Source organism: Myxocyprinus asiaticus, chromosome 13 (assembly GCF_019703515.2).
Source record: "Myxocyprinus asiaticus isolate MX2 ecotype Aquarium Trade chromosome 13, UBuf_Myxa_2, whole genome shotgun sequence".
In the NCBI taxonomy this organism is placed as follows: Eukaryota; Metazoa; Chordata; class Actinopteri; order Cypriniformes; family Catostomidae; genus Myxocyprinus; species Myxocyprinus asiaticus.
Window position 1 is genome coordinate 14,853,399 of NC_059356.1, and position 15,171 is coordinate 14,868,569.

A 15,171-nucleotide genomic window follows, 5' to 3' on the forward strand; every position below is an offset into this window, starting at 1 on the left:
GAAAGGAGGGCCATGGAAACAAGAGGGCAATTGAAATTTAGTATCCTCGTTACATTCGCAAACTGCCACACATGCCAGGGTTGTGGTTAAGCAACCCTCACTGAAAAGACACCCCTCAGGTTGCTACAGCCTCATCAGATAAAACCCTCATTTCCATTCTATGGTATTATAGATTCATTAAACCAGTAATTCAGTGAAACATTAAAACTGCAGTTATTTATAGAACGATTGTCTAAGACTCTTTTTTCATAAAGTGTACTTTCCTGTGAATAAATTTCATGTGATCATAAACATCAGATCAAGGAATGGCACTATAGGAGCCTTTTTTTTTTTTTTTTTTTGGAAGAGGCATTGGCAGGTGTCAGCTGTCAGCTGCGTGTTTAACTGTCTCTGGCTAGACTGTGTTTAACTCAATCCCATAATGACACCCCATCGATAACCACCTGTGGGCTTCATTCTAATACGGCTGCATCTTGGAGCTTCCAAGGAGATAATACTTTGAGCTGGCTTCAAATCAGCTAACTATTGGCAGCCAAACTCTCAGCACTGTGTTCATTCCTGCTCAAACCCGTAGGGGATTGGCTTACAGAATAATACAGCTGCAAGACTATCAGGCTTTAGTCCTTTGGTTTGCATTTATCCCTTCTAGTGTTCCTAACTACTGGTCTTTTAGAAAAGACTCTTAGGGTGAGAATTTCTATATTGCTTCTGGAAAATAGACCCAATGTTATTTGATTCAGCTTTCTGGAAGCAGCAGCATACTTTCTGCCAAGTAATAAGGCTCATTAGTCTAATTGAAAGCTTTTTATGGTTGCCAAACGATGCAACTTGGCGCATTAATACAAATTTAAAATGTACGGTCATAGGTGTGTATTTATTGGCTATTTTATAATGGCTTTAAATGTGGATCATCCAATCAGAGCACATTTTAGCTGAAACTGTCACTTTTATTTAACATGATCAAACAGGAAATTGATATATTGCTGTTCATGTACCCTGAAATCGACCCCATTCTGCTGAATTACTGACAAGTGCACTCCTACCGGAATTCTCCCATCAGACAATTTTTGCTTCAACTTGAATGTGTTTCCCTTTCCCTGTGGTGCTACTGATAGCATGTTGCACATGCAACTCTGAGATATGGGTTCTGGTCCCATGGAAACCAGGAAGTAATTGTGTTCACATAATGAATGAATGAATGAATGTTACATTTATATAGCGCTTTTCTGATACTACACTCTAAGCAATGGATGATGCGACAGCAGCCATAGTCAGGAATCCAGACTAAAAAAATGACTTAGGAGTCATTGGCTCTTAAACTGAAACATTAAGGTTGTTTTTAGTTGCCAAATCACAGAATTGCTCAATTTAGATTGCTGTTCAGAAACAAGATAGAAAGCAGAAGAAAAGGAAGACAGCTGATAACCCATTAATCTGAGGTTTAATAAGCAGTATATACAGTACTGTGCAAATGTTTTAGGCACTTGGGAAACATTTTGCATAGTGAGGATATCTTCAAAGATAATGCTATAAATTGTTTTCATTAATCAATTAACATCATACAAAGTCCAGTAAACATAAAAAAGCTAAATCAATAGATGGTGTAACCACCTTTGCCTTCAAAACAGCAACAATTCTCCTAGGTACACCTGGACAGTTTTTCTTGGTTGTTGGCAGATAGGATGTTCCAAGCTTAATGGAGAATTCACCACAGTTCTTCTATCTATTTCGGCTGTCTCAACTTGTAATCCCAGACTGACTCAATATTCAGTGGGGGGCTCTGTGGGGACCATGCCACATGTTGCAGGGCTCCCTCTTCCTCTATTCTATTCTATTCTATTTGCAAAATAAATGTTTGGGAGTCTAAAATTTATATTTCCTATTGACACACTAAAGCTGAAAATATAAATAACCATCTTAAGACAAATGTTTTTGTGAAGCATCTTATGTGCTTAAGACTTTTGCACAGTACTATATAGTTGAGAAGATAAGTTTGCATTCCCTTTTCTCATAAACATTCACACCCCTTTCATAATTTATATAAATATAAGAGTGTGGCAGCGGGGGTGTGGTCAAGCGTCCGTCCGGAGAGAGAGAAAGTGGTAAGGGCACTTGCACCTGAGCTAGATTATGTTTAACACCTGTTTCTAATTCCAGTGAGCATGGGGAGAGCGGCATATAAGCAGCCACGCCACCAGCAGAGAGAGAGAGAGTCTGGCACAAGGAAGGCCACGGTGCTCCTGAAACTGTTGCGTTCATTCTGTTGTATTTGTTAAGCTGATATGTTTAAGTAACTATGTGCCTGTAAAAGCTAATGTGTTTAAGTGACTACATGCCTGTGAAGCTGATGAGTTTATGAAGTTGGAAAGCACTGAAGTGGCTGATTAAAAGTCTTACCTGTGCCTGGAACAACCCACTTCTCTGTGTTCTCCTTCCCTTCTGCTGTGAAGTTTGGTACAAAGAGATAAAAAAACAAAACAATTTAGTATTGCTCTTCAGAATCTACATTACAGATATTTACATAAAGTATAGTATGCATATAGTAGTGTGTTATCAATGAATGTTTGCACCTTATGTAATAGTCCCTCAATAGACCTTTTTACACTCTGGGTTTTGGAATGCGGAAGTAAAAATTTGCAGGGTAAACTTCGACAGCATATATATATATATATATATACAGTCTATATAAAGGCACACTGATATATTGCTGCACTGATTTAAAAATGTACTCTTAAAAATGTATGTCATGAGCCCAGTTACAGAATCACCCTGAAAATGACCATCATATTACACAGAAAAGCTTGTGTTAGCATTAGAGCCACAACTTACCTCAGCGTGCTGCCTTAAATTGGAGTTGTGATTTTAATCTTGAAATATCCGCTTTCTTGGTGTTAAATGAAGGCATTGCATGACAAAACTATTCTTTTTTCACCATGTGGAGCGAAGAAAGTGTTTCATTTTGAAGAGCATGATGCTGCAGCAGCAGTGATGGAATTGACTTGAGTGACAGTCTGTGGCAGCGTGTGCAGCTGTGAATGTCATAAATGTCCCATTCAGTAATCTCTCAATAAATTACACATTAACTAAAATTAAACCCAGTAATGTAATGACAAGAACGCCACCCATTGTTACGAAGTAAAAGTAAATGTTTTTCATTCGAAATTTACTTGAGTGAGAGTAAAAAGTACCCACTTTTAAACCTACTCTAAAAGTAAATTTTTCAAGTAAATGTAACGGAGTAAATGTAGCACACTACTACCCACCTCTGGACATCACAATGTGGAGGAAGTAGAGAACAAGTCGTTTTGGCAGCTTGGTGTCAACAAATGCCCTTTTTGCAGTGAGGAGGAAGTTTTGAGTTCTGAAATTTAGAGTATGTTTTTATAGTACAATGAACCCTTAAAGGTGCACTCAGTAATTCTAATCCAATGCACTTTTTGTCAAATTCTGCAAATATCTCCTCACAGTCTGCTAGCTGTCTGTTCTGTGGGTGTGCTGAAAAAAAAAATCTAGTATTTGTACACAGCCCTGGCTCTGTAAATGGGACAATAACTAAGTGGATCAGACTAATCTACTCCAGCCAGTCAGCAACAGGGGGTGGTTCTTGCATGTGCACAGAATGGGGTGTGGGGGCAGAGCGAGAGGGAAACTCATTAGAAGAGCGACGGCAAATCTGGCTGATGTAAACTTTCTAAACTCCAAGGAGGACAAATGGCTGAGAAACAGACCAAGAGAAAAAGGTGAGATGAATATAAACTAAAAAAGAAGGATTATGATAAGTCGAGGGCTATGAGCTGCGTCAACATCGGCGAGGCTTTTCAGCGGTGGATAGACCTCAGAGAGGTAAAATAAATGAATTTGCATGCATGAATTTGGGGGGCGGAGCTTCCAAAGGAGGGTGTGTTTGTTTTGGCAGTTGAGTTCGAATATCAACAGTGTTTCTTAGGAATCGCTGAGTGCACCTTTAAATGTGAAAAGATCAAGGGAAATTTGATTCCTTATGCCATGACCCCTTTAATGAACATGCCTGATGATTATATTTGGGCAAAAATAGTGAGTGCGAAGTATTTAGACTTGTGAGTGCCTAAAATGTCTACCATCTCTTTGCTTTGTGCAGCCAATCTGATTGATGTATTACGGGTACTGGAGCTGTCAGAAGACATGGAGGGAGTGTCGATAGAGGCCGGTCTGTGCACTGAGAGAAAGGACATGGCCAAAATCGACAAGGCGTTCAGGATAGACAAAAAGATTCAACTCAGTGCCTCAACTAAACAGCTCTATTCAGGTATGGACACTTTGAAATGTACTTGCACAACTGTTCAAGCAACAATCCTACAAGTTATGTGTTATATGAGTAAATGGCATGACCAGGGCTGCCAACTCTCACGCATTGAGCAATATGTGGGCCCCACAGCTTTTACAAGGGCCCCTCAACAGGGCCCTGTGACTTTGAAGGCCCCCAGCCCTCATATAGGACCCTTTTACCTTCCTGTTTCTAATTAAATTTTTTGAGCCACTCTTTAATCTTATAACACCGCCTGGTGAAAGTTTCCATGCTCTTCTGGAAGTAGAAGATCATGTAAAATAATTTTCAAAATAGCTACCTTCATGTTTTGATGAACTCATCTTTTTTATGTGAAATCTTTGGTGATTTGGATAAAGTAAAATTAACAATAATGTTTATCTTGTTACTGATATTTCAAAATGAGTATTTATTGAATTCAAGCAACATATGCTTAAAAGTTTATTATTTTATAGAAAAATAGGTTTAAACAGGTTTAAAAATATAATTTTCTGACTATTATTTTACATGTTAGGCTTTATATGGTTAAGCTTTTTTGTTTGTATAAAAGGCCTGTCGAACAAAAACGTTTATTATACTATTCATTGCTATAACTGCATGTTTGCCCTACATTACAAAAAATATCTTGGCTTAGATGGTTGGGGAAAAGAAAATATTGATATTTTAATTTATGTGGTTCAAAAGCATTGATTAAACTAGATACATAAAGTTTGTTGAGACACACTATAATGTTGGTCAAAACAAATATTGATTACATATGGAATAAGTTTCCTACATTGAAGTTTTGCACCTAAAGCACCCAATAGAGTCAATGATGCACAAACGCAGATATGTGTGTCTAAAGCATATAAAGAGAATAATAATATAATATAAGAGTAATCCACTGCAAACTTCGACAGTCAGTGTGACCGGCACATTCAATTCTTTTTGAGTCGGACAGTTTGACATGCTGCGTAGCCAGTACAAGTACTTCAGCTGTGCATCTTACGTCATCAACTAAATTTCGATTCATTTCGATTTTGTGAACCGGCTCGACCGGTTACTTGTTGAGAATCGGCTTAAAAGAACGATTTGTTCAAGAGTTGGACATCACTAACAAGTAAATGATATTGCTGCATCACTGCCTTGTATTCCCTTTAAAAAACGCTCTGATCTTATTTGGATTGTCTTCATAGTCTATTCCATATTACTGTATTTATTTGCCTTTGCATTTCATCTTATGTGAGTTCTCTTTTACACCTGATATAATATGTACTGTATATCGTGGCATCTTTGCCTTTGTATCACCTTTTTTAGAAAACATATTTGATCTTAAATGTTTTTCTTCACCATATATTAATAATATGAATACTATTAATACTATTGCTGTGACTGTCAGTGCACTCTATATATGTCTTTGTATTAAAATGCCTTTGTAAACCAAAAATGTGGTGGTGTCTCCACAAAATAATGTTATCATTACTACTGTGCTATCATTTACCTTACATTCATTAACAGATATGTTGTCGTTAAGTTTTAAAGTATCTAATAATGGGTCAGACTGAATATGGGTTTTGTTGGTTAGGAATTTTGTTTTATTGTGTGCTATAGACTCTTAGAGCATTTAAATGTCATCACGTTTAAGGGTTTTGAACAAATGTATAACACAAGTGGATGTACATGGCAATAAGATACAATTCAACATTTGTTTTTAACATCTGTCATTATGAGTGTGCATTACGCAGTGATTTTAAACAAATGTACTTAACACAAGTATACACTGAATGGGTGGCAGTAGCATATATTCAGTATTGTTCCATTTGATAACATATTTTAACCTTTAATATTATTTTTAACACTCAATTCTTTCTAATCACCCCTCAGACTGTGTACACATGATAATACTGCCAGTGAATTTGTCCAGCGGGAGAACTGAAATAGTTTCTGAAGAGTCTCATATGTTTTCTTTCTCATTGAGCAAATCAACAACAAACCCGCATCGCTACTGCAATATATAGAAATCTGTTTTCTTTTTTTCAATGTTCTTTGTAGAGAACTCGTTTTTGGAAACTTGTCGTTCTTCTTCTCATACGTGATGGGCAGAGGGCAGACCAGCTGATATCGTACAGGGTAAAATTGCTTGTCAATAAGCGCCACCTTTTGTAAAGGCGTGAATGTGCTAACAGCAATCATTCGCGTCGCTTCCTTTGTGAAAGGGCCATTCGTCGGTGATTCGCCTCTCATAATCACGTTGCATTTGGTGTGCAAAGGCCTTTAGTCTGGTGAGAGTCTCATTTGCTGCTACTAAGGTTAGATTTAGGGTTATATTTATTGGTAGGGTAAAGGTTAGGGTTAGGTTTAGGTGAACAGGTGGGTGTAGGGTTTCTTAGGACTCCTAATAAACACAGTGTGTAAATGCTGTCACGGGACTTTAGGTAACCTTTTCTTCTTTTGGATTTTCTCCCCTTTTCTCCCCAATTTGGCATACCCAATTCCCAATGCGCTCTAAGTCCTCGTGGTGGCATAGTGATTCGCCTCAATCTGGGTGGCGGAGGACGAATCTCTGTTGCCTCCGCGTCTAAGACCATCAATCCGCGCATCTTATCATGTGGCTTGTTGAGCGCGATACCGCGGAGACCTAGCACATGTGGAGGCTCACGCTATTCCCTGCGGCATCCACGCACAACTCACCACGCGCCCCACCGAAAGCGAGAGCCACATTATAGCAACCACGAGGAGGTTAACCCAATGTGACTCTACCCACCCTAGCAACCGGGCCAATTGGTTGCTTAGGAAGCCTGACTGGAGTCACTCAGCACGCCCTGGATTCAAACTTGCGACTCCAGGTGTGGTAGTCAGCATCTTTACTTGCTGAGCTACCCAGGCCCCGACTTTAGGTAACCTTAATCTTTGCTGTTTTCCTCACAGGCTCTGTGTTTCCTGAGAACTTCTCTCTGATGACCACAGTGAAGGCTAAGAAGAACTCTCAGTTCTTCCTGCTGTCTCTGTATGATGAGCAGGGAGTTCAGCAGCTGGGGCTCGAGGTGGGCCGGTCACCTGTATTCCTCTATGAAGACCACCAAGGCCATCCCTCCCCAGATCTCTACCCCATTTTTAAGAAAATCAACATGGCTGATGGGAAGTGAGTGCTGTCAAGCTGTCCTAGTACTGTAGCTTCAGTACTATGCTTAAATTTAAGCTGGAAGCTACGGTCCCTAGTTTCATTCTAACAAGCATCTATTTTAGAGTCTTTAATTAAGAGTACAGTTATTTGTGTTAATGAGTAATTAATCTCCAATCTGTCTCATCATCATAAAGAATGTTGTGTGACCCCTTCAGAAACACACTAAAACTTAAAGATATGTTTGTTGTTTCTTATGATCATTTGGCTGTGTTGAAACTCAAGAGTTTTAGCTAGAAACTAAAGTAGCTTAACTAGCTAGCTTAGGCAAAATTGTGTTAACACTCAAGTGAGTACCAAACATTTAAAGAGGGGGGAGTTTTTCCATCTCTAATGGTGTGGAAAAATGCATTAATAATTACAGATGATGCACAATGAATTATGCCTTCCATTTCTTATTATTACTTGTAAACACATTGCAAAATGCACAATGGTTTTATGTAGGAAGAGGGTGGTTCTGATATATTGCTCTTGTGAACATACTGTAAAACATTTTGTTGAGTACCAAAACAAGGTTGAGTTCCACAGCCGTGGTGTGTCAAATCATAAAATGTTCCTTCATACCCATAATCCACCTATTTCAACCCATGGCCCTGGATGATGAGTAAATATAATTTTTACCCCTGGGTTTCTAGCTCTGTTAGGAAGCTTTCCCATTGTTGATGCTGGTTAAACCTGCTGTCATCTCTTCTCAGATGGCATCGGATAGCCTACAGTGTGGAGGGCAAGTCTGTTACACTGTACCTGGACTGTAAGAAGGTACAGACACTGGAACTGATGCGTGGAGACAGTCCTGTGGTCAGCACGGAGGGAGTCGTTGTGTTCGGCACTCGATTGCTAGATGAGGAGGTGTTTGAGGTACGAAACCTCAGAAGCTTTCCATAATATCAGGACATTTTCAGATGCATCCATCCAACTAAGAATCAAGTTAGGGTACCTGTTTTATAGTTCATTCAAAGTGTATACTGTATGTACAGTATATTGTCATTCATCTAGCAGAACTCCTGAAATTCTTCTCAGCATAAAGACATGTACTTCGGAGGTCATATTTACACACAGATTTTTACAGGTAAATCTCACAAAGAAATGTCACAAAGAAACAAAAGAAAAAAGAAAGAAAATAAAACCTATTTTAGGAATATTATAATTTTTTTTTCATTGCAATATGACAACAAAGCACCTTAAGTAGCTTTTATCGCCATAAAGTGCCCAGATGTTATCTCTCAATCTCTCTTATAAATAAACCCTATAATTCTCAATAATAATACTTATTACACTCTCATTACTGTAATTCAGTAATTAAAATCATCCTGTCAGGACATGAGGATTTGTTTTTATTAAAATCCATAAAAATTTAAGGCAGTACAACAAATGCTACCATGACGTACTTTACAATTGAAAAAGTATGTTATTATTATTATTATTATTATTATGATTATTATTTGCATTACAAAAGGGGAGTATGGGGGAAGAAGGACTTAATTCTAATGAAATAATCACAACTCCAAAAATCTTAATGGTGAAATAAGACCTGGACATGTTCTGGCGCAGACTTTGTGAAATTGATGACCTAAACACAGTAACAGGTTTTTTATTTTTCTTGTACTGATCCACTTTCTATTTCTCTCACTCTTTAACTTTTTACTCTCTCTCATACCCTTCAAACCATCCATTCTTGAACTTTTGTTATAAATGCAATATTTGCTGGTTTCCACATGCATCCTAATGCTTATACTCCCCTGTGACTTTCAAACATACAGCAAACAAGAAATATCTCTTGAGAGGTCACAGTGGCATATTTTAATGTCATACACAGTTCATATAATGTTTATGCAGCAGCTTCATTTGGATTAAGCTGCCGCAGCTTGTTTAATTGAATAGTTTGAGGCAGAGTGAGTTGGGGTCTTGGCTCCTCAGAGAGGAATAAACAACTGCTGCCCAGGCTTGTTTCCAGAGTATACCTAGAAGTACCACCCTCCTCACCTGTGACTGTTTGGATTAGTGCTGTCTGACTGAACATGCTTCATGAGTATTTGATTTTAAAATGACTCCATTTGTGGATATTGCTGACATAAAATTTACTGTGTTAAAAAGTTGCACGGAAGACAAGGTTTATCCTAGCGTCAACACACCTGAAGACTTCTGTCTCCTTTATCTTTATATCACCGGGTCAAAAGGCAGATATTTGACAATTTCTTGACGTGATATTTGACAGGAGTTTTTGTTAACTCTTGTTTGATACTGTAAAACTTGGGTATTTGTCTCCATTGTGCCTTGAGTTTTGGGTTGTATGTGTATCTGGGGATCTACTGTATGTTACATTCTGATGAAGACGATGATCAGTTTGAACATGCACTGCAACCAGGGATTAGAAACTAAATGTTTCTTATTTTATTTTGTTATGTTCTGACCAGAAACTGCATTTTTACGTTCCTGCTCTGGCATTCCACTGCCTCCTTTTTAAATGATAACCAGTCAGGACGAAATAAAAAAAACAGTTGATGATTTTATTAAAGTGAGAGTAGGTCTACACCATAATGAAATAACAATGAATTCAGAAACAGGTGCAGTTGCAACCTAAACATTGTATTTGTGTATTTTACTTTTTTATTTTTTATTTATCTACAGTACATTTGAATAATAAAGAAAAATTAAGCAACATACTATCAAGTTACTAACATTTAAAAATAAAGTTTTCACTCTAGAACAATTGTATTGGTAACAATTTATAATACGGTTGTATTTGTTAACGTTAGTAAACTACATTAGTTAACATGAACTAAAAAAAATTAAAAATAACTTCAGCATTTATTTATGTTGGTTGATGTTAAATTCTTCATACTAATGCATTTCTTCCATTAAAAGTTGTTTAACATTTGTTAATGCTTTATGAACTATCATGAATAAACAATGAGCCATAGTTTTATGATAAATGAACATTAATTAAGTTTAATAAATGCTGTGAAATGTCATTTGTTCATTTTTAGTGATTTTTTATGATAGCACTTTACATACTGTACCTTTAGGTTCCATTTGTTAACATTAGTTAGCAACATTAGTTAACATGAACTAACAATGAACCATACTTATTAAGCATTAATTAATATTAGTTTGTTAATTTCAATATATACTAATACATTATAAAATCAAACTTGCATTTGTTAACTTTAGTTAATGCACTATGAACTAACATGAACTAACAATGAACAATTATATTTTTATTAACTAACATTAACAATGATTAATAAATGCTGTAAAATGCTGTATTGTTCATTGTTTGTTCATGATACCTAAAGCATTAACTAATGTTAACAAATGGAACCTTTAATATTAAAGTGTTACCGCATTTACTACTGTTAACGAATAGAACCTTATTGTAAAGTGTTACCATTGAATTTTATTCCAGTTTTCTATCACATTCTGCAAAAAAATCGTTCATTTTCAGTTTAAATTTTTCGCTCCCTGAACTGTTTCTAATCCCTAACTGCAACTCCATGTCTAATCTGTTGTTATTGCTTCTGCTATTCTTGTGCTGAAGAAATGGTTCTAGCTAAAAGACAGAAGTGCATTAGATTTGAAGTCCAGTCACTGCTCTCAGCCGTGTCCTCAGGCATATGTCTGCTGGACTTCAGCAGAAAGCACGGGGAGGGGCTGCAGTCCTAAGTACCATAGGACAACCTTCTAGACAGTGATGTTTTACATATTTAAATCAGAAACTCACATAGGGAAGTCTATTGTCAGTTTAATGGACTTTTAAGCCTCCTCTATCCACTTTAACCTTAGAAACCAGATGTTTCTTCAAGTCCAATGTAGTACATGCAACATTTCCTCCAGCGGCCCTCTGCAATAACTTAATAACCCTCCCCGACTCCTCCCATCCAATAATGTGGTCTCCCAAACCTATCCCACCCACAACTGTTATTGTCTAAACCCCACCTTCAGAAACGTTATACCTTAAGTGCCCCATTTCATACTTCCATACTACCCCCAAATCCAACCCATCACAACATGCCATTGTTCACCAAATCCTGTTAAGTGCAAAACAATTTCTCCAGACCTTCCTTCACTATGCATTTCTCACAACCAAGAAGGTCTATAAGGTGTATATACCTGGGTAGGATTATCTCGTTGCATTCCCATTCATCTCAGTGACCGTTGCTCAACTGGTGCGTACGCCCTCATGGAAGTTCGCAACCTGTTTACTACCATCTTTTCTCATGAACAATCAGTTCTGGCCCAATTTTTTTAACCAATCACCTGAGGCATGAATGCCATGTGTCTAATTAATCTGGAGCCAGTCAACCCTAAATGGCTGGTGGCACCACAATGTGCACAGTCCCCTGCCCTTCACTATTGACTATCCTGCAGCTATACAAGCTGTGATATCAAAGACAGCAGACAGGGAAAAATACAAATCTATTTTATGCTTTGAAGAGCCCTTCAAAAAATTATTCTTAAAGGAATACTCCGGAATCAATACAAGTTAAGCTCAATTGAAAGCATTATTGTGGCATAATGTTGATTACCACAAAAAAATATTTTTGACTACTTTTCTTAAAATACCAATAATAATAATAATAATAATAATAATAATAATAATAAACAACTATTGAGGTTCCAGTGAGGTACTTAAAATGGAAGTGAATGGGGCCAATTTTTGGAGGGTTTAAAGGCAGAAATGTGAAGCTTATAATTTTATAAAAGCACTTTAATTAATTATTCTGTAAAAACTCATATATTATTTGAGCTGTAAAGTTGTTTAAATCATCATTTTTGATTTCCGGTCCGGTCTTGTGATGGCAGCACGGTAACAGGGCTCCTTACTTAGCAAGTTAAAACTTGCCCCAGTCATCGATTCAGAATAAAATAAATGGGTTGTTAATATATGCAAATTTGTTTTTGTAACTAAACAGTGAGTTTAAAATGCAAAGTCGAAGAAACCACGAGGAAATCAGTAAAATAACCGATGCCTTCAAGCCTAGTCAAGCAGTTAGCGCAAATGCTAACCAGGATGCTTTCAGTGACTCGCCGACCTCTGAAATACTCAACGAAATGCGAGGCATGAGGAAGAAAATAAATGAGAAGTTTGGGAAATTGGAAGAATCAATTAAGCTAGTAAATGAAGGCATAAAAGGACTCGAAATATGAATGGACGAATCCGAAGAAAGAATTGGCACTACAGAGGACAGATGCGAGCGATCGGACAGGTTGCTGACATATATGCTGAAAAAACAGCTTCAGATGGAGGAGAAGTTAGAGGACTTGGAAAATCGCTCAAGGCATTCAAATGTGAGAATATATGGACTGGAAGAAGGTGCAGAAGGGAACAGAAACATGATTGAATTTGTATCGACAATACTGAAGCAGATTCTTGATCTGCCCGAAGACAAAGACTTGGGTATAGAGCGCCCACACAGATCACTGGGGATGAAACCGACAAATCCAAATGCGGCCCCGCGATCAGTTATGGTGAAGTTTTTGCACTTCCAGACGAAACAACGGATTCTAAAAAAGCCTGGGCAACTAAGGATTTGCAGTTCAATGGGAGTCGCGTAGTGCTGGATCATAACTACTCCAGTACAGTACAATGCAAACGAAGAGAGTATAAAGACATCAAAAAGCAGCTGAAAAAACGCAAGATCAAGTTCAAGTCACCTTACCCAGCGATTCTGAAAGTTCAGCTTGAAGATGGAGAAGTGAGCTACAATTCTGCTTGGGAGGTGGCGGAAGGTCTTCAACATCTGGGGATTCGAGTAAAACTTTCAGAAGCTGAGATGCGAGAAAAAGACTTGTTCAAGCTGGGCTGGTTGTCACGGAAACGTGAGGAGACACAATTTTCAACAGCTCTGGTTGTAGATATTGAATCTCTCTCAAAGTGACTGATAAAATAAACTCAGGCAGGTAAGTTGAATAGACTTTTACACTTAGAAATGCTCTAGAGACTGTCTGGGGTAAACACTGTTTTCTGTACTACACAATTTTCTATATGGATTTATGTTAAAATGTTTGGCTTTGTGTTATATGACAGAATTATGGTAAAATGTTTAGCTACAATTAGGGATAACGGAATAAGCCCAATATGATGCTGACTAAAGGGGTAGGTTGAATGCAAAAGGGCAGACTTTGAAGGGAAATTCGAAGTAGGTAACTGGTAGTTCCAAATAGGCTAATAGAGTACCTGCTTTACTGCCTTTTACATCAGGCAGTGAAGGCCCAAGCACCAATAGGGCTGCTTGGACAAACCTTAAATTTATCATCTCAGTTGGAAATGGCAAAAGGAACCCCATGGTTCTGGGGTGAATGTTGTTGTGGATGTGGTTATGTTCTTTCAGATTCCACTAGGTATTGTTCTTTGTTTTTTTTCTTGTCAATATAGTCTTAATTTATGTTTGGTTTTATGTTTTTTTTAATTTATTGTCAGAGTATTAAAAGAGTGGGGCTTACAACAGTACATCTACTGGTAATACTAATAAGTCATGTTTTAAGAGACAGGTGCAAGAATATTAGGGTGTTAAGTGAGTCAAAACAGGAGTGTAAAGGGCAATCCAATAGGACAAGGTAAATGAAGGGGTTTAAAGTAGTATCTTATAATGTGAAAGGTTTATATAACCCAATTAAATGGCAGAAAATTATGGATCAGCTTAAGCATATGCACTCATTGATATTGTATACCTTCAAGAAACACATTTATCAGATGATGAGCACAAGAAATTAAGTAAGTCTTGGGCTTCACAGGTTTATTATTCTTCTTACAGTTCGGGCCATAAGAGAGGGGTAGCCATTTTATTACACCGATCAGTTCAGTTTTGTTTGGATTCAATATTTAAAGACAAAGAAGGGAGATATATCATAGTGAATGGAACAATAGATGGGCTATGTGTAATGTATATGCACCGAATGACAATAAACCACAATTTATAAAAAACATCTTTAGTGTAGTAGCAGAAAGAACAAAGGGCCTTTTGTTGGTTGGGGGAGATTTTAATTGTTCAGTCTCTTTGTTATTAGATAAATATCCACCTTCATCCTCACCTCAGACATCAATGGCCAAAGCCCTTAAGAATGTTTGTGAGGAGCTAGAGTTTTTAGATATCTGGAGATTTTTACATCCTGAAACAAAGAGATTACACCTTTTACTCGCATCCTCACAGTACATACTCTAGGATAGATTACTTCTTTATGCCAAAAATTGAAGTTTATTGAGCAAGAGAGTGTGAAATTTATAATATCTCTTTATCTGACCATGCTCCTGTGTCGCTGAAATGGGAAGTTGGCCAAAGACCAACATGCAGTAGATGGAAGTTAAATATGTCTTTATTAGGAAAACCAGAGATTAAAACATATATAAGACAAGAATTTGAACAGTACCTAGAAATTAACAATAAACCGTATATTTCACCCATAACATTATGGGAGGCGGCAAAAGTTGTGCTAAGAGGGAAGATTATTTCATGCGCTTCCACATTAAAAAAAGGAGGATAGAAAAGCAAAACAAACTTAATAATTTTGGAAACACAGCATAAACAAAACTTAACAACAGAGAATTTAAAACAGCTCAAGGAGATTACAAGGCAACTAGATGATTTACTTACAGAGAAAGTAGAGAGGAATCTAAGTTTTTCTAAAAAGCAAAAATTTTCTGAAATGGGAGTAGAGCTAACTGTTTGTTAGCCTCTCAGTTGAGGAAAAAAATTTGGTTTAAACATTG

General features: G+C 37.3%; 1 protein-coding gene across 1 annotated transcript in view; it reads left to right on the forward strand.

The window, feature by feature from the left end:
• The window catches only part of LOC127450561 (collagen alpha-1(XI) chain-like), a 102,342-nt gene that overhangs the window by 13,538 nt on the left and 73,633 nt on the right, over positions 1-15,171 (forward strand). The window contains exons 2-4 of the mRNA XM_051714789.1: positions 4,118-4,285; positions 7,211-7,424; positions 8,159-8,321. Coding sequence (XP_051570749.1) covers positions 4,118-4,285; positions 7,211-7,424; positions 8,159-8,321 — 545 coding nt within the window. The remainder of the gene's footprint in view (positions 1-4,117; positions 4,286-7,210; positions 7,425-8,158; positions 8,322-15,171) is intronic.